The sequence below is a fragment of the Podarcis raffonei genome, chromosome 12 (assembly GCF_027172205.1).
Source record: "Podarcis raffonei isolate rPodRaf1 chromosome 12, rPodRaf1.pri, whole genome shotgun sequence".
Classification (NCBI taxonomy): Eukaryota; Metazoa; Chordata; class Lepidosauria; order Squamata; family Lacertidae; genus Podarcis; species Podarcis raffonei.
Window position 1 is genome coordinate 22,232,929 of NC_070613.1, and position 25,769 is coordinate 22,258,697.

The 25,769-nt window shown below is 42.7% G+C and overlaps 1 protein-coding gene across 1 annotated transcript in view; it reads left to right on the top strand.

Annotated features, from left to right (window-relative positions):
• The window catches only part of C12H10orf67 (chromosome 12 C10orf67 homolog), a 48,157-nt gene that overhangs the window by 17,758 nt on the left and 4,630 nt on the right, over nt 1-25,769 (top strand). Inside the window, exons 7-15 of the mRNA XM_053359253.1 lie at nt 1,063-1,121; nt 2,793-2,864; nt 5,821-5,892; nt 13,638-13,790; nt 14,797-14,876; nt 15,015-15,080; nt 16,313-16,397; nt 16,850-16,933; nt 19,443-19,548. Coding sequence (XP_053215228.1) covers nt 1,063-1,121; nt 2,793-2,864; nt 5,821-5,892; nt 13,638-13,790; nt 14,797-14,876; nt 15,015-15,080; nt 16,313-16,397; nt 16,850-16,933; nt 19,443-19,548 — 777 coding nt within the window. The remainder of the gene's footprint in view (nt 1-1,062; nt 1,122-2,792; nt 2,865-5,820; nt 5,893-13,637; nt 13,791-14,796; nt 14,877-15,014; nt 15,081-16,312; nt 16,398-16,849; nt 16,934-19,442; nt 19,549-25,769) is intronic.

Here is a 25,769-nt window from a genome sequence, read left to right on the forward strand (position 1 = left end):
GGGTCAACAACTTTTTCCAGCCGTGGGCTGGTCCACCGTCCCTTAGACCATGTGGTGGGCCAGACTATATTTTGAAAGGGAAAAAATGAACAAATTCCTACGCCCCACAAATAACCCAGAGATGCATTTTAAATAAAAGCACACATTCTACTCATGTAAAAACATGCTGATTCCTGGACCATCCGCGGGCCAGATTGAGAAGGTGACTGGGCCGCATCTAGCTCCCAGGTCTTAGGTTGCCTACCCCTCTTCTAGGGGCTCCCAATGCAGCTAGCATGCTTTACGGTGGTAAAGTGCATATATATATATATATATATATATATATATATATATATATATATATAGTAAGAACATCCATCCTAACAATACAAATGAAGTCATTACAACAGCGTTAATGGAATTAAGGGGGATAAAAGCATCAGTGCTGTTGCACAAGAATAAAGCATGAAGCCAGAATTATACTCAGTGCTTTTTTTTCCTTAAAAAATGTTTAGGGGTACTTTCATTTTGACTCAAGAAAATCACCATTTTATAGATCAAACTGAGACAGTAAATGGACAAAAGTACAAAGATTCACAAAATGTTTAGGGATATGCGTACCCCTGCATCTCCCCAGAAAAAAGCACTGATTATACTGATGTAATTTCATCACCTCACATTATGGTGTCTTCTCCCCACCCCACCCCCAACGCTGCCCAATGCTCAGAACCTTGGTCTGAGCAATAAAGAACCACCTGCTAAAGCACTTTGTATTAGCTGTGACTAACAGCAAGGATGGGCAAGGCTGGTATTAATGAAAAGCAATGGGCGTTCAGACACACTTGGCTCTTGAACTTATTTCTCCCTCTTGCTTCTGTGGCCAGCCAGCTGAACAGCGGGGAGAAGGGCTGCGAATGTCAAGGGCAGTTGTGAAGGTCACCGGTCTGCCACTGCCTCCATCCACCCTGCATTCCAGTGGGCTCACAGACTGACCTGTAGTGCACAATATGAATCTCTTTAAATAGCCATGTAATTTCATGGTCTGCTTTATCCCACCACCCCTTTTTTTCCTGCTTCTTTCAGAGTCTGAAATAAAACATATGCAGGACAAAAGGCAAAACGATATCAAGACAATCGAGAAGGTACTGTATTCCTTTATTTATTTATTTTGTTGACAGTGATGGATTAACTCATAGAAAGATGCAAGAGCCTGGGAGTCATTCGCCCCCATATAGCCGAAAGGCTGTTCAAAGGCTGGCCATCCTCCTGCCCCAGCTTTTGAGCTATGTTTTATATTAGCCCCCTTATTGTTCGGAGATCAAACAAGCTGGTGTTCTTCCTTTTAAAAGATGCAGCTATTGAGGGGCTTGAACTGGGAAATCTCAGAGTCCCAAAGCTGGAAGTTACCTGGGTCAGGTGTGCAAGGGAACAAGCTTGTGAAATTTCAGTGCAGTACCTGCAGTTAGCAGAGACAGTGTGAAAAATGTGGATTTGACATGTCTAATATTCTGTCCAACAGCAAATTCAGGCTGCTGAGTGTCTGTTGTGAAAGTGAAATGGCTCCACCACAAAATAACAGGGTGGTTTTTAAAAACTTCATAGGAATGCAGTTTGTAAATCAAATGAAAAATAATGTTTTAAAGTCCCTCAAAAGGCCTGACAAGCACCTGTGTAGTCTCAGAACTTACAAAATGTTGATACTAGCTGGGCCTATAGAGTGGGGAGAATGCAGAGGGTGGGGAACCTTTTTGAGCCATAGGGCTGCATTCGCTTGTAGGGAACTTTGCGGAAGACAGAGATTTCCCCTTTCCCATGGGCTTCCTTTCGCTGCTGTACCAGTTACACTGGCTGCCTGACTATTTCCAACATGAAGGTTTACTAATCTTAGACAACACTTTGATTTTGGTGGGTCTACAAAAGCATGTTGAGTTATAAAGCCTTACGCAGCTCAGGAACTCAGTACCTTAAGGACTGCCTCTACCCATATTAACCAACCTGGACCCTGCGCTTGTCATCCAAGGCTCTCCTTGAGAGGTTCAGAGGGTGGCAACACGAGATCGGGCCTGTTTTGTGATGGCCCTTGCATCTGTGGAATGGTCTCCCCAGAGAGGCCATCATTACATGTCTTTAGGCACCAGGCGAAAACATTCCTGTTACCCAGGCCTTTGGCCATCAAATAATCTATGGTCTGTTAACACTGTGTGGCTGGGGGACTGTTAGTATGACTATTTTATTATTATGCTGTCTATTATTATGCTTTGTTTTATGTTTTCATTATTATTCTCCATAAAATATCTTTTTAATGTTGTACACTGCCATGAGTTCTTTTGATAAACGACAGTATATAAATCAAATATAAAATAAAATAAGCTCCACCCCCACCCCATGTCCTTTATTATTATTTGTGCTCATGATGGTATATGTTATCCCACTTTCAATATTGTCTGCTCCTGCAAAAGTTTTGGGGATGGACATGCTGCTTAGTTTCCTATCAGTGCATGTCCCATAGATTCCTGCTGAAATCCTGTAACTTTTAAACCACAAATGTTACAAGGTGCTTTGTTTTGTCCTCATTTTCTTGTGCTCCTCCAGATGGCTATAATGTGGTAACATTGGGGAAGCATCACAAAAATAATAAAGCAGAATGATGATATGTGGATGGTACAGTATGAATCCATCTCTAATGCACTATTATTGAATACACCTGTGGCGGGGGATGGGACGGGACACCAGTCTAGAGGAGCTCTTTGGATGCAGCTCACAGTGGTACCCTCTTATAATCTGAAACCTCACAGTCATGTTTTACATTTTAGCTTCAGAACGCTCAAGAAATCATAAAACTGGAACTTGACAGGGAGAAGCAGAGAGTTCTAGCTAAAGCTCTGGTAAGTTCCTAGAGAAAAATATTAAGCTACTAAACATCATGTTTGCTGGGTCTTGTTCAGATATTGCATTATCGCACCTTGTGCATTTTTCCTCATTTTTCCCTTCCCAGTAAAATGGCTGGAAGGATTGAGCTGGTGTCCCAACATGAAATGGAGAATTCATTCATAAATTTAGGTCAAGCTCCATTGTGACCTCTCAAGCTTATTGGCATTATTATATAACAAAATGTGCTTCCCAGCTTTCTCAGCCACCTTGAAAATGGGAGCAGAGGTGGTGTGTGATCCTGAAGTTTAAAATTCCATTCTGAATATGTACATGAGTATCAGATTATGATCCCTTAACTGTTTATTTTGCATCTTTCTTCAGCTCTTGAAGACAAGTCCAGGTGGCACTAGAGTTTGAACTTGGAAATTAGAATTCTACTCTTGAGTGTGCATGCCAGATTTAATTACAGTATCCTAATCTTCACTTCAGAAAATCACATTGTGACATATTCTGCATTTTTTACCTTCTCCTTTAAAATATGAGTGAGGGGTTCAAGTTGGTATTTAAATGTGAAATACATAATTACATTCATCATTAATGTACATATGGAGTCTCATTGTGATATCTGAGCTTCCAAGGGTATTTTATCCCAGTGGTCCCAGCCAGGGAACAAAGTTCTAGCCCAAATGGGGCTATGTAGTAGGCACAGAGTCCAGAGGCACCACATCACGTGTCAGTAGTACCAGTTCAGGATCCATGATCAAAGTCTGGACAAGCTAAGGCCAGGTTCCAGCAAAGCAAGGTCAGACAAAGTAGAGAAGAGATGCAGACAAGCAAAGTCAAGCAACTGAGATGACAAGGTCCAAAAGTCAAATAAGCAAGGTAGGCAGCACCATGGATAGCTCCAAGTGGCTCCTGGGCTTAGGCAAGGCAGGCTTGAGCGTCGCTGCAGACACCAGTGAACCTAGACCGAGTTTTAAACAGGACTGCAGCTTCTTCTCAGCACCCAACTCTTTTAGAAGCCATTGACACCTGTGGCATGGAGGGGAGGCCAGGGTTCTACTACGGCCTCTGGGGAGGGCTATGAAATCTCTTTTGGCCAAAGAGACAGTGTCATTGTGGACACCTCCAATGCTGAGTAGGCAAGACAATCAAAGGTTGGTTCAGAGGGCAAATCCTTTTCCTCATCTAAGATGAGGCCTCTGAATCCATGTCCTCTTCCCTCAAGGATTGGGAGTCATTGCCTCTGGGCATAGCAAAGGGAGACATTGTGTTCCAATCTGTTTTATATCTAACCTGGTCCTCTGGAGAGTTTGAGACCCCACTCAGCAGAATGCGCAGGAGGACCTCCACACCGAAAACTGGCTTACTGCATTACCACATTTGGATGTGAGCGATGTAATGCACGGTGCCATCTAAAGAGCCTAGAATTACCTAAATGAACTGCTGCTTGTAAATAGTTTGCACATAACACTTGGCCAAACCAGGGCTTAGCATGAATGAGCAATGTGCAGGTTGATCCAATGGAGCTGAATGCTGGAACAGTCAGGACAAACAAAAGAAATAACTTATTTACATATTGCCTAGTTACACCATGGATTGTGCTCCCGTAAGAGGCAGTGATGGCCACCATCTTGGATGGCTTTATATGAAGTTTGTTTGTTTGTTTGTTAGTTAGTTATACCACCCTTCATCCAAAGATCTCTGAAATTATACGAAGTGATAGGGTATATGGCTATGAATGGTTACTATCCCTGACAAATGTGTTCTTCCTCCAGTGTCAAAGGCAGTGTGCTTCTGAATGCCGGTTGCTGGAGGGAAGAATTCTGTTGTGCTCAGCTCTCGCTTCCCATAGTTCACTGGTTGGCTGCTATGAGAAAAGGGTGCTGGACTAGATGGGTCACCGATCTGATTCAGCAGGCTCTTCTTATGTTCTTAGCCAGGTTCCCAGATCAAAGGTGGCATCCAATGTGCTCCTCCCCCAGTCCTGCTGCTGTGGTTTGGCTTAGCGTTATAGCTGAACCTCGACTGTTGACTGGACTCTGTTATTCACAAATCACCCCATGCATGAGATAAGCCAACAGGTGCAAGGTCAGCCAAGCCAGTTGCTATGGCAATGGCCCAGTGTTAACTATATAAATGATTAAGGCTTGTCACTCAGTGGGTCGAAGTCTGCATTACATCTTGAATTGCTGAAGCAACAGAATTTGTATTGGTATGTGTGTATCTGCATAGCCTACAAGCTGAATGTACATATCAACATCTGGAACTGTATTACTGAAGCCTTTTTTTCGGTAGCAGCAAACTATTTGGGACCTTAAGTTGCCTCTGTGTGGTGAGTGGATTGGGTGACAACTTGTGGGTGTCTCACTCCAGCACAGTAGCAGCAGAACCTGGGGTGGAGTGCAGCAGCCACAATTTTCACTCCACAAACCTGCCTGCAGAGAATGGGAACACATTCAATGTGGTTCTCATTTAAAGGCAAACTTACCAAATTTTCACTTTTTAAAAACAGTATGTGAATTGAAAAAGAGCTATCCTTCAAAATTCACACGTCTGAATATTGCAATCCAGTTCTCTGGCCAAGTAATGTGTGCAAAAATGCCTACACAAGGGTAAACTGCATGCAAATGCATATATCAGTGAAAATAACATACACAAATGTATTGTAATAGAGGAGATTTTTTTGCAAAATGTGTAAATTAGGAGAAATTGGACACAAGAATATGTATAGTAGGAGAAATTCACACAAAAATGTGGACTACATATCAGGCAGGATCTTTTTAAAAATTTGCAAACTAATGTAGAAATGTGGAGAAATGAACTTTTGATTGGAAGAATGAGAACCTGAAAGAAACCAAATTGGACATATTCGTCCATCGCCAAGCTTTCCTTTCTAGTTCTTGAACTTTTATAAACAATTTATTCCCGCAACCATGTTGAATTTTCTTTTGTCTTTGTATTTTTAAGGAAGTGAAAGAAGCACAAGAAGCTGTAAAAATGGCAGAGGCCGCTGCTGCTGCCGCTGCTGCTGTACCAAAGGTGATTTTTACTTTATTTGTTGTTTATATTCTTATTACCTAATGATATGGGATGTACCTGATATACATTGTATGGTATGCTTGACTTTTGGGCTGGGAGATGGAGGTGGAGAGAGGATTGGAATGGATATTGCCTAAAAGCACAGCACATGCCAGTCAGGCTGGAATCTTCGCACACACAAATAGAACACCCAGCAACCAACCATGCCTTGGGGCCTCTGATCTCTCGCTGTGCCCGAAAAAAATAAAACACCTATCCACGCGACACTGATTAAAACAGCTCCACTTATATACCATGTAAAGAATGAAAGTTTAAAGTCTCCCTCACCTCCTCCGCTTTCCGCCCTCCTATTTTTCTCTTTCTCTGTTTTCTCCTCTCTTTCTCCCTCAGCCCCACATTGCCTGCAACAAAAAATGTCTTTAAATGACTGTAAATGACATGTATGAAGGATTCTGTGATTTGAAAATAGAGACACTGAATGTGCTTTTGTTACTTATGGAAAATCTTACAATAAAATGTGTGTGTGTGTGTGTGTGTGTTGTGATAGAAGTTGTTGGAGAAAGCCTGCTCTCTGAGGGTTGCTCTTCTCCTCAGCCGCCTCTGCTGTTGCTGCTTTGCTGCTTTGCAAATGGCACCGCCCACAGCCTGCCTTGTGGCAATTCACTCGTGGCCCATTTCAGTCAAAGTCTTGGTTGCCTGCCTCAGTGGCAGCAATTCAAGCTAACATGGTGGGACGCAGAGCTGCATAAGGGGCGGCCAGACAGCAGGGGCGCCTTCCCCGCAATGGCGGGCAAACTTGGAGAGAAGGGAAAGGAAGGGACAAAAAGGATGGAGACAGAGGGATCTTCCACACGAGGGAGGGGAAAGCGAGGCGAGTCTCCTTCTTCAGTTAATTGGTCTGCCTGGTGAATGCATTTCTCAGCAGGGATGAGGAGCCGAAGGACCCCAGTGTGCGCACTTCTTCTCTTGCCCTTGGTTCCCTCTGCAGATGAGACACGCTTGCCAGCCCAGAGCTAAAGACTTCTGAGGCACAAGACTCCCTGGAAGCCCCACCCTCTGAACTTGACAGCCTCAATCCCTCAACCTCAATGTTGTTTATTAGGGTTGTTTATTAGATGGCAAGGGAAAGGCGCTAGCACAAGTAACATTTCAACCATGATTTTTCATGAATGGGAGGTGGCCCCGTTGTCCCTTACTGGTGTCATGCTCCCCCCCCCCCCGCTGTGTCGCCTCAACCTCCTTTCCTTGCAGTGAGACGCTCTGGGCAACGCCCAGTGCTTTCCCACCTTCCTCTTCCTCCCTCTTTTCTCAGTGGGCAGCTGTGGTGGCAGCGCCCTTCCTCTCCCTCCCTCACAACTGGCAGAGGGGCAGGGCATGCACAGGTGTCTCTTCGTAGCCATGAGAAGGAGGAGGAGGCACTGCCCCTGCCCCAAAGGCCCGGCCTAGGCACAGTTTGCCTCCCTGTGACTTCAGCCTTGATGAGGGAGCCTGTTGTCAGGGCGTCTGGTTATGTCCCCTCAGAAATTTGCGAGGCCTCACCACCACTATGCCACTGCTTTTAGATTTTTAAAGTGAGAGGTTCTTGCTTAATTGTTCATCTTCTCAAACTCTAGTGAGGTTTCCAAAGATGGTTTTGTACACAAGACATGTTTCTTTCAATTGACCTAGTATAAAACAAATATCTCCATGAGATCATGTGACTCAGAGCCTTATCTGTTGAGGTCTCTGTTCCCCGGATGTTCTCAGCAGTGCTTAACTTAAAAGGTGGATGCAGTGGGTGCCTTTTAAATAACAAAATGTTACTTTTATATTCCTTCACAAAAGGCAGGGTGAATTTAGAGCTGATAAACACTGACTAAAGGTTATTGTTACCTTACATCTTCCTCAAACTTCAAATAGTGGCACTCAGCAAGCCAAGTACTCAAAAGTTAACATCTAAATTCATTTATAAATCTCCCTGGCTCTTTGAAGCTGTATTGCCTGCAAAAGGTATTTGACTTCCTTTATTAATCAAACTGATATTTGGGGAAGTGTGACATTCAGTGGGAAAGCCGCACATGCTGAGATTAGCTGATTCTAAAAACTGTTCCAGAAGAAAGGACAGAAATATGACCAGTTAATTATAATGTGCAAATAGTTTCAAAATATCTGTAGTTTGTACTGATAAATATAAAATGCAGTGTGTTATCAAGCTTTCTGTTTGCTGTGCTTTAGGAGGCAAGCTAGTAACCCCATGCATCAGTGTCATTAATCCCTTAAAAACTATTCCCCAATAAATTAACCTGCAGGATCACCAGCTGATAAAGTATAAAGCCCACTGAAAGTAATATGGCTTAGGTGAGTCTTAACTCACTCTCTGCATGGATTTCAGTAGGGCTTAAGCATCACTAACTTTCCCTAGATAGGGGCCAAAGGGTTAATTTGGGGGGGATCTACGTGATTAATATTTTTAGACCAACCAACAGAGCAAAGAGATGGTAGTGACAGCTGGAAACTTGGAAGTGTGGCTCATCCGTAACTAGGGGTGTAGGAAAGCAGAAATTTCTGTTCCAATATGTATTTGCCACAATTGGCAGTTTCCATTGGGATTATGGGAACTGTAGTTCAACAACACTGAGGGGGGCACCATGTTGGCTACCCCTGCAATAAGGAGAGTTTAAAAAGCGGAACATCGTGGCCAGGATCCGAAGGTCAGTAAGCTGAAGGGTTTATATTTCTCAAACAGCTCCACCATGCCACATGGCAAAGCTCATATTGTTAAGAAATGTTGATGTATATTTTATTACCTTATTATTTATTTTATTTATATACCACCTTTATCTCCCAACCATGTCAAGGTGGTGTACATGGTTCTTCTCCTTCGCCCCATTTCATCCCCTTACAACAACCCTGTTGAGGTGGTTTAAGCTAAGAGATGGTGACTGTCCTAAGGTCACCCAGTGAGTGTCATGGCTGAGTAGGGATTCGAACTCTGGTCTCTCAGGTCATAGTCCAACACTCTAACCATTACACCAAAACTGCTTAGAGCTTTTGATGTTTCAACGGTATATAAATCCTGGTAAATAAATCAATAAGAATAAATAGTAAACTTAAAAAAAAAGTTTCTTATATGATATGAGAGAGGAGTTCAAGAGGGCTGCTGTTTAAAGGAACTGGGAATCAAAAAAGCCTACTGGGCATGACCAAACCATTTGGGTGCTCCTAAAGTAGCTTTTTTGGATCCTAGCCATCCTGTTGGCATTTTTTTGTATTTATGCATGTATATATTATTACATATATCCCACCTTTTATATCCCCTAAGGAGCTCAAGGTGGAATACATGGTCCTCCTGCTCCTCAATTAAACGTCACTTGACCCTGGGAGGTAGATTAATCAGAGGGACAGTGACTGGCCCAAGGCCACCCAGTGAGAGCTTAATTCAAACTCTGGTCTCCCTGGTCCTAGTGAGGGCCATCCCTGTGAGGTGGCCATGGCTGCTGATCTGGTGACTGTGTCCTGAGTGGGGTTGTCTATCCAGGGCCAGAAGTGAGAGCTGCAAGGAAACCTGGAGCAGAAGGTGTGAGTGGAAGTGAAAGGAAAGTGATAGCATTGATCAGATAATGCTGAGGGCAATGCCGCCTGAACAGTTTCAAAGTAAGAAATATATTATGAGGCCATAATAAAATTATGGGGCAGAACATTCCTTCATTAGATTACACCATCCTTATAAAGAATTTAATGGTCGACTTTCAATGCTTTAAATTATCATTAATAACTTGAAAAGGAGCACTAGCTTGTATCTAACATTAATCATACTCAAGAGTCGACCCATTCAAATCAGTCACCATAACTGACTTAGGTCCATTAATTTCAATGGGTTTACTCTAAAAGTTAGCTCAATACAACGTTTCACTATTACATGAATGCCATATTCTTGAATAATATAGACGCTGCAAGGAACCATTCCTTGTTGCAAGCATCACCTAGAAATAACTGGCACTACCTGCTGTTGCACAGCAATGGGGCTAGCAGTGATTGGCCTGGTGTAACCTGCTTGTCGATTCCTAGATCAGGGAACTGATTCTCCTCTGTCTAGACTTCCGGGTTGGCGCCATCGTCTAATGGCGGATTCCCTCCGAGCTCCGGAGGGAATCGGCTCAACAGGGGCTGGGTTCTGCCGCGGCGGCGACGCGGGGACCCTTAGAAACCACAGGCGCTGAAGCCTGTGGACCTGGTGACTCGGCGGGCACCATTTGCGCCCCCCCCGACCCGCAAAGGAGCCTTTTTAAAGGCTCTGGAATGGGGGACGGAGAGCGGCGTGGTGCTGTGAGTCGACTGCTTCCCCTGCTGAGTGAAGCCGCATGCCATGGACGGAGAGCGCTAACTTCTTCTTCTGAACATTTGGATTAAAAGTAACGACCCGTGAGTAACACGGTAATTGGACTTAAAAGGGAAATTTTGGGGGGGGAATTAGGCACGACCGGGCAAGGTGTTAAGAGGAAGTCAGCCTACCCGCCTTGTAAACATCGTAAAGCAAGGATTTTATTACTAAGGTTGTGAGAATACCTTTCTTCTTTGTGGAGAAAAGCAATTAACTTTACGTTGGGGCAATTTAAGTGATTGTGCTGGAGGATAAGAGCTAACATTGAGAACGGAATTCACCCCTCCCCCAAGACCCGGGAGCGATCGGTGAGAGAGCCTGCGGAAGAGGCATAAAGACTTTGACAGCTGTCAAACTAGCTGTCAAAGTTGGAAGAAAAGGGAAACTCTGTTTTTGCTGACTCTGCTGGTTATATTCGCTACAATTTGGTAACAAATTGTTAAAATAAAGAAGAAAAGGCTAACTTGACTTTTGGGTGGGAATTGGAAGACATCAAGAAACTAGAATCCCTCTAGAGGGGGTTCAGGACATTACAAAAATGGCTGTAAGTGGAAAAATACTGGCTGAACTGGAGAAGACCTTCTCTCTCCTGGGAAAACTGCAGGAACAGACGGATGTTTTGACTATAAACGTCACAATACTGAAGGGAACAGTAAACAAAGTTGCTGAGCTTGAAAGGGACATGATTCAAGTTCCTGCAGATGAACAGGGAAGCGCTGTTGTTGATCTAAAAATCCTTACAGCCAAACAAGAAAAGAAATTTGAGACACCTGAGAATGTGATTGAACATGATGATCTGAAGGAAAAAGAAGGAGGAGCTATGATGTCGCAGATGATTAAGAAGAGCCAGAGGCATGTTAAGATGGATACAAAGGAAAATAAGAACAGGGTGATGAAAATTTGGTCTGAATTGAAGAATGGAAAATGGAGAGATCTCCTTATATGGAGATCTGAAGACATATGGAATACAAACATGGCTAATGTGGAAATTGGAGCCTTTGGGACATTTGGACTTATGAGAAGTAAGAAACAAGATCTTGGCTCCATTGTTAAATATGGAGGTCTGGCTGGAAGAAATATGGACCTTATTGGAACAGAGCTTCTTCGAGATTCGGAATCTAAAATAAAGGACTATCAAAAAAACCGGCAGAGAGGAACTGAAAGAGAGTTGAGCGCCTCGGACGTGAGGTCGCCAGGCTGACTGCAGATGGACTGATGGACTTTGGTTGGGGTTCGAATTCGGGAAAGGGGGTGGTGGGGCTTTGGGAATCCAAAGGGTGTATAAATATATTTTGGTTTTGCCACTAACATAAAAATGGGGTTCGGGGAAGGGAATTGGGGCCGACCTTAGAAAAGGATTGTTAAGAATAAGTGTTGACGTATAAAGATTGAGGTTTTTAAGTTAAAATGGGTTAATTAAATTGATGGGGCATTTAGGAAAAGTTTTTTAAGAATAAGTATTGATATATAAAGATTGAGGTCTATAAGTTAAAATTGGTTAATTAAAATGAATTAGAGAAAATAAGGTGGGGACAAGAATTTGCTGAGCTAAAAATTGGAATTGGAATACAAGAAGGGCAGGTGTGGGGAAGTCAAGGAAATTGGTTATGGAAAGTAAGCAATGTAAACTTTTTCAATTGTTTCTTTTTCTTTTTCTTTCTTCTCTTTTTTATCTTTTTTGTCTTTCTTTTTTATTTTTTGAAAATTTCAATAAATATATATAAAAAAAATAAAAAATGATTCTCCTCTGTCTAGAGCAGCCTTCGCCAGCCTGCTGCCCTCCAGATGTTTCAGCAGTTGGGAGCTGCAGTCCAAGACATCTGGATGTCACCATGTTGGCAAAGGCTAGTCTGGAAGCACCTGAATGACGAACAGATTAGGATCCCTGGGCTGAAGCCCACTTCATGCGCACGCGTGGCAGCATGGCAGAAACTTCCCTATGGTTTGGTCTCACAAAGCTCAGGAGTGTGAAAATATCTCAACCATGTATGCAGAACTGAGTGTGTGGGTCTTTATGCACTGCTGTGTACCAATTGTGAAGAGGAGGACAATTTTTAACCCCAAAGAAATAATATATTAGTAACAGGAAATAGGATAAGGTATAGATTGCACTCAACTCTTTCACTGTTATAGCATGAAAAAAATATTGGTGCCAGTCAGAACCTCAGAGTCCCCGCACCCCAGCATCCCTGCTTAATTTGCTGATTATGTCCATTGCTACTGTGGCCTTTATGTGAATAAGTCAGCAAATAGCACTATCTATCTGGGTAATTTTGGCTGGTATTCAGAGGCATACTGGAAGGCATCCAACAAGGTTCATAAAGCAGCATGAGAGAAAATAGAATACAATTACTGTTAAGCACATATGCACCTTGTTCAATATTTATCATCTAACACAGATTTGATGAAGTCGCTTGAATTGTAGGCAGATACAGTGGAGGGCACCTGCAGCCATTTCAAAAGGTTTGCAAAGCCTTGTATTTGTATATATCTGAGTTGTGTTTGCGCAAGGAAATTTGCTCTTTTTTTTAACATGAAGATATAAAAAAAGCACAACAGGATTCCTGCGTTTCACAGAAAGTTCAGACACCTCTAATGAAAATCTTACTTTCCGCTAACTACTGAAAACTGATTATATATTTAAGAAAAAGAAATGGGTTTGAAATATGATATAATAACCTCATTCACCTAAGGACCAGTTCTTAACCTACCTGAGAGTTTCTCACATGTTTATAATAATAAATTGTACGGTTTTGTTTAACTCTGAGCAATGCCCGCTATCCAAAAAAGGCTAGCCTAAGGATCTTGACAAATCAGAAACGAGCTGCTATGTGCAAATAAATAGCTCATATACCTCATGCAGTTCGAATCCATATTTCCTTGACAATTTCAAGTTGCGTGTTTGATGCATGTTGTTAAAACTTTAAGGCAATGTCCATATAAATGCTATTTGTTGCTTTATTGATAAATTTCTGTATTTGTCTTTGTGTGATTGCATACATTAGAATATTTTTTTATGTAAACTACTTAGAGATTCTGTATATTAAGTGGTGTAAAATACAATGCAATACCAAAACAAAATACAAATAGATGTGTTCTGTATTCTCCAGTAGCTTTCAGCACAACCCTATACATGTCAAGTCAGACAAGGCCAGCTGGGCTTCCCTTGGGAGGGCATTCCTGATTCTGAACAACGCCATGGAAAAGGCCCTGCTGCTCATGTCTACCTGCCATACTCCCTGTTTGCAGAGCAGGAAGACAGTGGATCTCAGTGGTGAGGGGGATCCCTCTGAGACAAGGTGTTCCTTGAAAATCTCAAGGTGTGATGTCCAAAGTGCGCAACAGTAACTCAGGTTTGTTTATCGCTGTTGTTATTTTATCACAGGTGCCCTCAGTGCAAGAAGGAAAGCTAGCAAAGAAGGGAAGGAAAGGACTGAAAGGGAAAGTAGTAAAAGCTGCTGCTGTCTTCGCTGCCGTTGCCGCTGCCGCTGCCACCAAAGAGGCCAGACAAGCTGCCACAAAAGAAGCAGAATTGTTGGTATGTTTTGGTGATAAGGTATTGCTTTGTTACTCTGATCTAACGTAACTTAGGGGAATAGACACCAGGCCATATAAAGGTGAGAGTCGTGGTTTGTTTTTTAATGACACTTCCAGCGGAAGGACACCTGCATCCTCACCTGATATTTTTCATCCATCGTGTGTCCAAAACAGCTGGGGTAACCCACACACCTCATCTCACTACCATCCTTAAGAAGAGCACCACATCTGGGTGCTTCCTCAAGAACACAAGCATGCCTTTGCTGAGATTTTCACTGCCCGTGCTTTCCTTCTTCGACTTTCAGGACAGATAGACCAAGACATCTTGGTTGTGCCCATTCTAGCCCTTTGCTCAGGGGTTGCAATCCTACGTCCAGTCAGTTTTTATGGAGAATCCAGATGATGATGATGATGTCAGATCTTTACAAAAAATTCCCTGCTATTTTGCTACTTGGGAAACTTTGGCTTGTGGGCCTAATTTGGTCTGGCCCAAGTCCCAATTTGACATGTGGTGCCCTTCCCCACAAGCCATGCCCACCTGTCCCATAGGAACAACCAAGAACTTAAAGTGAGTTTCCGATTGTTCCTTTGCAAGCGGGCTCCCTGCAACCCCTGATCCTTTGCAAGTAGGGCTCTCCCAAGTTGGCTGGATAAAGCAGTATAGATTCTAAGTGCTTCCTCTAGACAGCATTTTTCTCCCTCTGCAGAGGAACCCTCATGCTAAGTTTGGCGATGATATCTCGAGAGGTGGCTGACCCTATAGAGAAGAAATGGACAGGCAGACAAACCACTTTCCAAAATATATAGTATATTTGTCATTGCAAGATATTTTAGAATATATCGCTATAGAAAAATTGAGATTTAAGTCATTGATTGATGGATTGAAAATTAATAGCAGTGGCCAACTATTATTGTTGTGTGTGTGTGTGTGTGTGTGTGTGTGTGTGTGTGTGTTTAGTATACATGGCAATCAATGCATGGCTCTCTTTTGTAATACACTTGTACAGGAAGATGAGAAAAAAGCCTTACAAGAAGAGATAAAGAGGCTCAGAAAATCTGAACGAGATGCCAAGCTGCGCGTAAAGAGGTATATGCACAGGAATTTGCTGTGTACACAATATTGCTGTGTATTGCTGTGAATTTGCTGTGTATCACATATATTATAAGATTTGTTAACTTCCACACTCACAAAACATACCAATGCTATTCTTGCCTCTCTGTTTAGACTTGAACAGGAGTTCAGTAAATCGAGTCGATCTTGGGAAATGAAGTTCGAAATTCTAAAGAAAAGGTATTATTACATCCAAGATGATAAAAGGTCTGGAAACCAAGCCTTATGAGGAGCAGTTGAGGGAGCTGGGCATGTTAAGCCTGGAGAAGAGAAGACTGAGAGGTGATAGGACAGCCATCTTCAAAACTGAAGGGCTGCCACATGGAAGGTGGAGCTTGTTTTCTGCTGCTCCAAAGGGTAGGACCTGAACCAATGGTTTCAAATTACAAGAAAGGAGATTCCGAGTGAAGGTTAGAAAGAGCTTTCTGACACAAAGAGCTGTGTGACAATGGAACAGATCCCCTTGGAAGGTGGTTGGCTCTCCTTCACTGGAGTTCCTTAAAGAGAGATTGGATGGCCATCCGTCAGGGATTCTTTAGCCCTCATTCCCACATTGTAGGGGCTTGGTCTAGGTGAGCCTTCAGCTCCCTTCTAACTACAATACTTTGATCCTATGCAAACAATTGTGGGCACTCTCTACCCACAGTTAAACATTTCTCAGATCCATTGATTTCAGTGGAAACATACTTTTGCATATGTCTGGGTCATACGGTTAACATAAATACCTATATATTTTGGATTGGATCCAGAACTATGTTAATTGAATCTAGTCAAAATTAGTTATGATTTAATCTAAATCCCATTGGTTTCAATAGGAAGTAGGAGTAACTCAGTCTGGATCTGAACTTCTGCTGCTAATACTTACAGGTGCGAGAGAGAAACTGTTAAGTGGATATTGGTGCAACTAGCCATATACAGTGGTGCCTCGGTTTACGAACTTAATCCGTTCCGGAAATCTGTTATTAAACTGAGGCGCGCTTTCCCTAATGAGGCCTCCCGCTGCCGGTACCCTTCCACCGTTCGGATTCCATTATTGGACTGAGGTAAAGGTTGCAAACTGGGACACTACTTCCGGTTTTGCAGAGTTCATAAACCAAATTGTTCATAAACAGGATGGTTCTTAAACCGAGGTACCACTGTATAACCTTAATTCATGTAAATGAAGCTTCCATAAGAAGATAACGAAAACAGCTGTTGTATATTATCTATATAGCATAACTGGCACTAGGAAGCGCCTGCTGGTTAAAGGGAGCCAAAACTCCCATTGGGTACATAGAGGCTTCTGTAGCTCTTTGGCTTTATCCTTGTTTGAAAATAAATGTTTGGGGTTTTATTTTTTGTTTGATTTTTCTTGGGGGGGGACTGCCTTTAATTTAAGAAATACAATTTAAACATTCCCATTTATCTTCTAGCCTACATGCCATTAAGGACGAGATGTTTCTTAGACAATCATTGCGTCAATCAGCAAAATTTAGACGCCCTTCGCTGGCTGATAAGGTATGTTCAGATAAGCAGCCACTAAGGGCAGACACATTGTTAGGTACAAACTTGGGGCATGGGCAGAAAGTTTGCATAAAATTTGCATATGCTAATTCACATGCTTAGATGCCTCTGGGAAATTAAGTTGACGGTTGGCTGAGGCCTCTCCTGCTGCCCTGTAAAGAACTTGTTTTTAAAAAAACAGTTAATGGAGGGAATCCCCTCTTTCAAACCTCTGGTGTTGGCAGGGGTGAGGAATATATATTTATTTCTGTTAAGGGCTACATTTATTTGGGGGTGATCTGGGCAGGGTGGGGAATCAGATGCCAGTTGTGGGTAGGGCCAGAGCCATAAGTGCTCATGAAACCATGATTTCTGAACTGGGTTGGCAAACCATAACATTGAAAGTACTGTGATCAGCACTGATCATGGTTTATAAATAACAGAAATGTCTCCTGTGCTCCTTCCAGACAGCTCCTCCTCTGCACATCCAGCACCCTACAGGCAAATTGGCTTCTTTTACGAGCAGCTTGTATATGCAGTATGCTCCTCTGGTACGTAGTTTGATGTGTGTCTATAATATATGTTGCTTCGCTTCAGTGTCCTTCTCCTCGCACCTGCCCACACATTCCAAACAGGTAAACAGGCCCTCTCAAAGGTGATACGGCTTTGGCAGCAGCCTGTACACAACCCCCCTTTGCCCACAAAGCTCCTGATCCAGGAGGGGATTCTGAACTTGGGCACATAACTTGAAAGATAATTTATATTTATAATTTTATTAGTTGTGTATATATAAGATGGTGAACAAAACTGCTGATTCCTTTGGTCAGTTTGTGTGCATCATAAGCATTGATAGATGCCTGCAGGAACACAAAAATGAACACACACCGTCCTTTTTTGTGAACAAAATATGTTGTTACTGAATCACATCGTTAGTCCAACTAGGGCTGCATATACACCAGGCTTCCTCAACCTCGGCCCTCCAGATGTTTTTGGCCTACAACTTCCATGATCCCTAGCTAGCAGGACCAGTGGTCGGGGTGATGGGAATTGTAGTCTCGAAACATCTGGAGGGCCGAGGTTGAGGAAGCCTGATATACACTATATATTTAAAGTGCATTTAAAGCACACACACACACACAAGAATCCTGGAAACTAGTTTCTTAAAGGTGCTAGAAACTAAAGGGTAAATGATAGTTCCCAGGATTATCGAGGTGACACAGTGCTTTAAATGTATGGGGGGGTGTTAAGTATAGTTGTTTAGTTCACATTGAAATGGAGAATGCCTGTATGTAAGAAAATTCCATTGAAGCTAGGGTTGCCATATTTTGAAGAGCAAAAAAGAGGACACCCAAGAGAAAATGACCCCATGAAAATTAAAAGTCCCAGGGGGCGGGGTTTGGATGCAGAGGAGAGGTATCATATTAAAAAAGAAGGGAGGGAGTAAAAGAAGGAGGGAGGGAGCAGGAAGGAGGAAATCAGGAGTGCAATCTGGAGGGAGCTGTTGCTTCAGTCCCGGGCCTCAGTTCACCTTGCTTCCTTCCCCTCCCCTCCCTTCCGCCAGGTCTGTGCCCAGCCTAGCCCCAGCCACCACTGCCATCTCACCAGCAGTCCCTCATTGCCCAGCAGATGCTACAGCAAAGGAGGGGACAGGGTGGGGGAAATGCTGGGAAGGAGGAGAGACAGAGAGAGGGGCAAGGCAGGCAATCCAGGCAAAGCGAGAGCCTCCTTGCCTCACATCACTCAGCAACCAGGGCACAAGAAAGTGAGGGGGAGGGGCAAACCAAACAAAAAAACCCCGAACATTTTGGCAAATTCTAAAAATCCACCCAGACAGAATTTTTAAGCCTGAAAAAGAGGGCATCTCCGGGAAAATCCGGACATATGGCAACCCTAATTGAAGCGGACTGAAGCTCTCTGAGCTGTAACAGGTTGATAATTAACTATTGATGTTCTCTGCTAGCTTATACATGAGTGTTTAACCTTAGATCATGTGATTAAGACATTCAATTGCAAATCTCCATTTTGAAAGGGAGTTGCCTTTGCCTTTTGTTCACAGTCAGAGAAACCTTGTGATAATGAAGCCTCTCCAGGAGCTGCATAGCCTTAGGCTGGATGCAGGCTAATGCAAGCTATGGGAGAGAGAGCTTTGATTTTTGCTCCGGTCGTAATTATGTTATATACTTTAGAAGAAGAACCTATACTTATATAAGCATATGTTTTATGTAATTATCTGGGTGTATCATTGATCGTTTTTTGTACATGTTTTGCAGAAGTTCTGATTAGTAAAGCTATGAATCATGGGCCTTCCAAAAGGGGTCAGCTTTTATGCATCCAGTTGCTTCATGCTGCGCAATATTAATATCTGCAATAATGTACATAGCCTAGCTTAGTACCACAGCACTGTCAGGTATCGAACAGAAGCATTTTTCATTCCATCATTCAAGCACCCACTAAGCTCCTTTTAAGTAGAGATGCCCAGGTGTGAACCAGGGACCTTCCACTTGTAAAATGTGACTGCTGCCCCCCAAGCTATGTGCTTATAGGAAACTGCCTTATTCTAGGTCAGCCGAACATTGTCTACTCTGACTGGCAGCAGCTATCCAGGCTCTCAGGCAGAGAAGGTCTTTCCCATCTCCTTATTCCTGGAGATGCCAAGGACTTTACCCAGAGCCTTGTGCCTCGGAAGCATTTCCTCTACCACTGAGCCAAGTCCCTTCCCATAATCAGGTTGTGTTTATAAAATTGCTGATACCAAACTCATTATTTTAATACAAATTTCTGCAATTTAGGAGGAGTCACTGCCTTTATAGTGTAAAGGCAGGGTCTTTCTAGCGTGAGATTTCTCAGAATGTTCCTTTGTGCGGGAAAGTTATTTTTGTGTAAAAAATGGTATCACAATTCGTATTATTCATAACTGCCATACTTCATGATGCTTAAGATGTCTAGATTTATGTTAGTTACCATCCTGGTCAACCAAAAGATGCAGTTTAACTAAAAGGTTCCTTTAATTTAACTGCAATGGCTTTTGAGTGACTTTAAAAATAAATATTCCATGTTCAGCCCAAGATAGGTTCTCAGGCAGATTCAGGTTCAAATGAAGATGAAGAAGGCATGGATATTGAGAAAATCCCAGTTCTGATTAAAATTCCCAGCGCTTTTGAAGCTGGTAAGTAATGACATAATTATATGTTGCAGAAACTGTTTATCTTCAGTTAAACATTACATTTTTTCTGTCTTCTCTCTTGCTATTAAAACTGGATTATAGTTGGGGAGAATGTGTCCAAAATTATATAAACAATGGAACCAATAAGCTTTATTCGTTTAAAACTTTTATCCTGCCCTTTCAAAATAGTACAGAAGGCTGTGTGCGAAAGCTAGTATCATAACCATGCCAGAACATGTTAAAATACATATAACAAAGCTACCATCCACATCTATGTGGGAGTAAGTACTGCTGAGATCTGTGCAGCTTGCTTCTGAGTAGACCTGCATATGATAGACCTGCATAAGACTAAAAGAAAGTGTTGGAAAAGATATGGAAACAAAGTCAGAAGATAAGATTCAGACAATAAGTAGGCACCAGAGACTGAGTCAGAAGAGTTCAGTTTAATTTTATTTCAGAAGTAGTTCAGCAACAAGTAGAGGACCAAAGGTTCCCAACCACTGAGCTAACAGCTGGCAGGTCACATCACACGGGTTGCATTCCCATTGGCAGGCGACAAGCTAAAAGCCAGATTCTATAAACATAAGAAGAGCCTGTGGCCCATTTCGTCCAGCATCCTGGTCTTACAGTGGCTAACCAGATGCCTACAGGAAGTTTCAAGCCGGAACTGAGCACAATAGCACTCTTCCTCTCTTGTTGCTTCCAGCAACTGGTGTTAAGAAGCACATTTCCCTTACTGGGGTGATACCGGTGGGGTAATAGCTCCGGTGAGGGACGTTTGTGCTCCTTCTGGGTTACTTTGCCCACCTTTGGTCCCCACCCTCAACTCAGCTCTAACCTGTGGCTCCTAGAAGCTGTCAGCATCCAACAGCAGCCACACTCTGGGAATGACTTGGACTGGCCTGCTAAACCAGGTGAGGGTAGCCAGTGGGTCTCAAACCCTCAATGAGTTAGGGACTTCCCCTGCATGTAAAGACAGGCTCTGGCAGATTGAGCAGATGAGACTAATAGTGGGTCCAACCGTCCAGCAGGCGGTTTCTGCATGTGCTGTCAAGGGAAGTGAGGGACATTCGGGGCTCATCGACCTGGGAAGGTAGCGCATCTAGAAAAAGGAAACTTCCTGCCTTGCAGGATTTCTTCGGAAGAAGGAAAGGCTAAGGAGTAAACCCTATAGAAATCTAGAGTGCTTAGGTGGTGCCTTGAATGTCTCCTTTCAGCAGCTCCCGCAGCCAAGCAGGTACCAAGTGTATTGCTCTGCTTTCCCTTGGACCACATAAACAGGGCTAAGAGGAAGGTCTTGTCATCTGGACAGCCCAGGACCTCCATACACACTGCCCAGGCTTGCACCCAGGGGAGGTCACTTTGGTGCTGCTAACACAGCAGTTTGAGTTCACCCCCTCTAGGCACACTCCATTGTCTCTTGAGACAGATGGATGCAAACAACTGCCTTTAAAGGTAAGGGGACCCCTGACCATTAGATCCAGTTGTGGCTGAATCTGGGGTTGCAGCGCTCATCTCACTTTATTGGCCGAGGGAGCTGGTGTACAGCTTCTGGGTCATGGGGCCAGCATGACTAAGCCGCTTCTGGTGAACCAGAGCAACACACTGAAACGCTGTTTACCTTCCCGCCGGAGCGGTACCTATTTATCTACTTGCATTTTGATGTGTTTTCAAACTGCTAGGTGGGCAGGAGCTGGGACCAAGCAACGGGAGCTCACCCATCTCATTAGGAATATAGGAAACTATCTTACATCAGGCCATATTATTTGTCCATCTGCCCAAATGTTGTCTGCTTACTGGCAATGGCTCTCTGGTGTCCTCAAGCTGAAGGCATTTCATATCACAAGCTGCTGGAATTGAACCTGAGACCTCCTGCTTGTGCTCTACCCCTGAACTGTCAGGGTAGCCATCGTAGTGCCTTCCAGATGTTGTGGAACTGCCATTCTCATCAGCTCCAGCCAGCATAGCCGGTGGTCAAGGAAGACGGGATTTATAGTCCAACACCATCAGAAGGATGCCACGTTATCTATCCCTGACCAACACACTTACCTGGGAGTAAGCTTCTGTGTTCAGTGTGCTCACTCCCAAATAAATGTGTACACAGGATTGCAGACTTTGCTCTTTTTCTTCCTTCCTGGGCCTTTGCTCTATGTAATTGAGCAGTGTTAAAAATGGGATAGCATCTGAGCTCTTCATTGTGTGATAGAAACCTCAGTTTTGTTTTATGTACTCAAGGAGACTTTTCTCACAGTCTGGTAGAGAGGCACTATTTGCACTGTAATCTTTAGAGTCAGTCTTAATGAGCAAGAAAGACACGAACCCCTAAGATAAAACCACTGAGGAACAGCGACTCTTTCCGTGGCTTGTCAGTAGGAGAGAGCTCAAACAGAAATATCTGATGCACAGAAGCAACTCCAGGTTTTTTCCTGATAGATTACACTGTTTGTTTCTATTTCAAATTACTTTGTCAGCGCAAGAAGAAGGGGTTAAGAGGAAGGTCACTCTTAACAGACAGTCACAGTGAAGGGAATGACAAGGAGTTTCTAATAAATTTGAAATCCATATCTCTGTCATTCTTGTAACCCCTTTGAAGTATAAAACTTAAAAGTATTAAATAATTCACATGGATTCCCAACTGATCTTCTCAAAGGAATGTTTTCAGCAGGTGTCAGTAAGGGGAGAAATGCAACACTGCTAGCTTGAGGGGGGCGAAATATATGATTTAACCAAAGTTAGGCTATCGCTTAAAGTTTTGATGATATCCATAAGAACAATTATTTTTATCTATTTAGAAAGATGTATAAACTGCTTAATTTAAAAAAAACCTAAGAGGTGTACATAAAACAATATGAAACAATAATCAATAAAACGAAGTTAGAAAATGTTAGAAACAAGTGTGCATAACTGAAGTATATGTCCATATAGCCTGTCTGAGGTAAATGAGTATTTAGCAGGCATCTTTAAAAAAAGTGAGGGTGGCAGCCTAATCATAATAGACAAGGCATTCCAAAGCATAGCTGCTGCCACACTGAAAGGTTGACTCCTAGCAAATGTGGAACAGGTATTAAATGGCACTTGTAAAGCTGAACTTACGGTAGCTGCCTACTCAACCAGTTCGATCTGTGGAAGTACAAGGTGTACTTATTATATGGGACACCAAAAATAGTATTTGGCCAGAAAGAAACCTGTAAGCTGTCAGGCCAACACTGCACCAAACAGAAGTTGATTAGCAGTGTTTGTGTTCCGTAGAATTGAATATAACCCCCCCAAATTCAAGCCAACTCCTATCTGAATAGTTCCAACTCTGTGCTCTGTTTCTTGATCACACTGGAGTGTGGCGGAAGGTTGGAGTGAGACAGAATGATCCGACTCATTCTGCATGATGACATATCATATCTCTATCTACATCTGCACAAACGCATTGGCTCAATTCTCCAAGCGCTATCCTTTTGCTGTCAAAGTGGCAACCAGCCACACACAAGCAGGAAGTATGAGTGGGCTTGGGGAACTCCAATATTTGCAGAATTATATATTTAAAACCCCCACAAATCTTTAGGGGGAAGTCCATATGTGGGACGGGAGACAACAGCCCAATTCAGACAGAGCGTGCTCATAACGCCAACCGCCTGTTGGCGGGAAAACAAAAAAACTGCATAGGGTGGAAGAATGGAATGAAGCATTCTGGGAAACCATGCACAGGAACGACTCTCCTCCCCCCCCCCACTGCAACATCATGTTGCAGTTCCCACTTGTTGTTTTCTATTGCTTATAGGAGCAACACCATGTATATAACTTGCTGTCTAACATCCTTTCTGTCTGAATTTTCAGTCATTAGTTTGTGTTAAGCTCATTGATATAAATGGACTGGATATGTAGGCAGTAGAGACTGGTCAGTCTGCTAGCCCCCACCTGTCTGTCTTCTTACTGGCATCCAGTCCAGGAGGCACCCATGGCTGCCAGCTTCCTCTTCTTGTCCTTGGGGGACTGAGCAGAGAGGAGGATGGGAACAAACCAAAAATTAGTTGGCTCCACCTGTGATTGGCGCTTGCTCTACCTACCTTTGGCCTCCTTATCTTCTCCCCCCCCCTTGCAGTCCCAATGGGCACCAGCCACCTCTGTATTGGCGGGTGGGGCATGTATCAAAGTTGCACAGCCACCCTAACAACTCTGATTGTGGAGTGATTCTAGCAGGGACAGAATCTGAGCAGTGGATGTGTACTCTTAAAAGACTTGGCGAAAATTCTTCCTTTCCCCAGCAGCTCCTACCTCCTAATCCATTTGTCCATGGTTTTCGTTCACCAACAATATCAGCTCCACATATGCTTTAAAAACAGGAAATGGAGAGAACAATTTTCTCTATTTAATCTGTGTGAAAATAAATCCTTAAATATTTGTCAAAGTTTTCTGAACACCTAAGAACAGTAATTACTAATAGGGCTGCTTAAAAATATATATTTTTTCATTCAATACTGTAACCAATTGCCTAGTAACAATGAAATCAAAATCAAACATCATTTACTTGCTAAAGGCTCTAATGAAAGTAGTGGAACTTGGAGAAGGGCACATGTCACTCTGGACATGCCAATACCATCGAGACTGAAAGACTGATAAAGCTTTGGCTTCTGGTTTTTCTTTCTGAAAAGAGCTTATTTATTACATAAACTGATCTCTTTATCCCAGCACAGGAATGTCAGATCCTGGAGCTGCAGTGACAGTATCTTATTGAAACATTATAGTGATAACTTTATCAGCAGTGTGTGACACAGGGTGACTCCAGCCCACAACATGTGCCTTTGTCATAGGTGTCTACAAACATTTCAGATAAATTGTTTCTTTGGTCTGGAAAAAAAACATCCAATGTCCCTTTGGCTCTCTCCTCTGCATATCTCTTTAACTTTTTTTCTATCTATATATATATTTACAGCGATTTGAATTTGCTGAGAGATAAAAGCCAGACTGAATGACCAAAAAAACCCAACCCCCCAAAAAACCCTCACACGTAACATTACTAGTGACTCTTTAAATGGAATTTTTCATTCAGACTTTGACATTAAACTAGAAAAGCCTTTTGGCTGTGACCATACAAGCATAATAAATTGTGTATGTTTGCGATACTGAATGAATCTTGCCCATATGCTGCGCTGCAAGGCTACATGAATGAAGCATTTACCAAATCAGGCCCACCACATTAAACAGAAAAACAATCTTTATTCATGGTAACTTATCAGTTTCAATTAATCAACCTTAACAATGGAAATTCTGATGTGTTCAAGCAACTTGAAAGCAATAGGTCATCTCCAGGGCAGCCATGTTGTGTCTTTGTGCCTATGGCTTCAAACAAAGCAACATCTCCAATAAATGTCCACATACAATTCCATATTGGCAGCATAGCTACTTTTAAACATCTTAGCACACCTCGGTCTCTAATGTACTGGCTCTGCAGATATGCACTGAGTTTCCCTCAGGTTTTGCTGTTCCCAAATATAATTGTTTTCTAGTATTTTTTTTGGAGCTCTGTTAAGTTCAAACAAAGGAAAAGACATTTCCATTGGATGACCATCCTTTCAGTTCCTCTGCTGCTATGTGAATAAGCATTGTGCAAACCATTCCAATGGTATTGAAAGGGGGTAACCATTGGTTTGATTTGGTTACACGGTTTCCTAAAGCGCTCCCTCCCACTGCCTTAGGGTCTGTGAAAGGTCCGTGACCTGTTTAGAACTGCCAAGTGAAATGTCATGTCGCCCCTCCCAAAGGGGAGTATCTGCATTCATTTGATCAGTATAAAAAATGATTGGGGATGGCGAGATCAGTGCTTTTGAATTGCAATTTATAGCAGTTTACAAAAATGCACATTGTTGGAAAAGAAAACATGGAAGTGTTTCTTTCTAAATTGCATTACCTGTGAAATGTCATTAGTCTTTTTAGGATATTTGCATCCAATTTTTACTATGAAAAACTCAAGAGAGGCTTGAAGCGAAGAAACAGGCTCCCCTCCCCCCATTGTATTAACTCTTACTCCCCTTGTTCTTATTCTGTATTTATTTTTGGTATCCAAGTATCTGGAAACTAAAGTTTCATGCAAACTTCTTGTTTTATTGCTGCCTTCTTTATGATAATAGCATGTGGCGCTGATTTCTCCAGCATGACACGATGATCATATCTTCCTACAGAGTTTATGCAAAATCATTGTTTAAATACATTTGGTGTATGTGTGTGTGTTACAA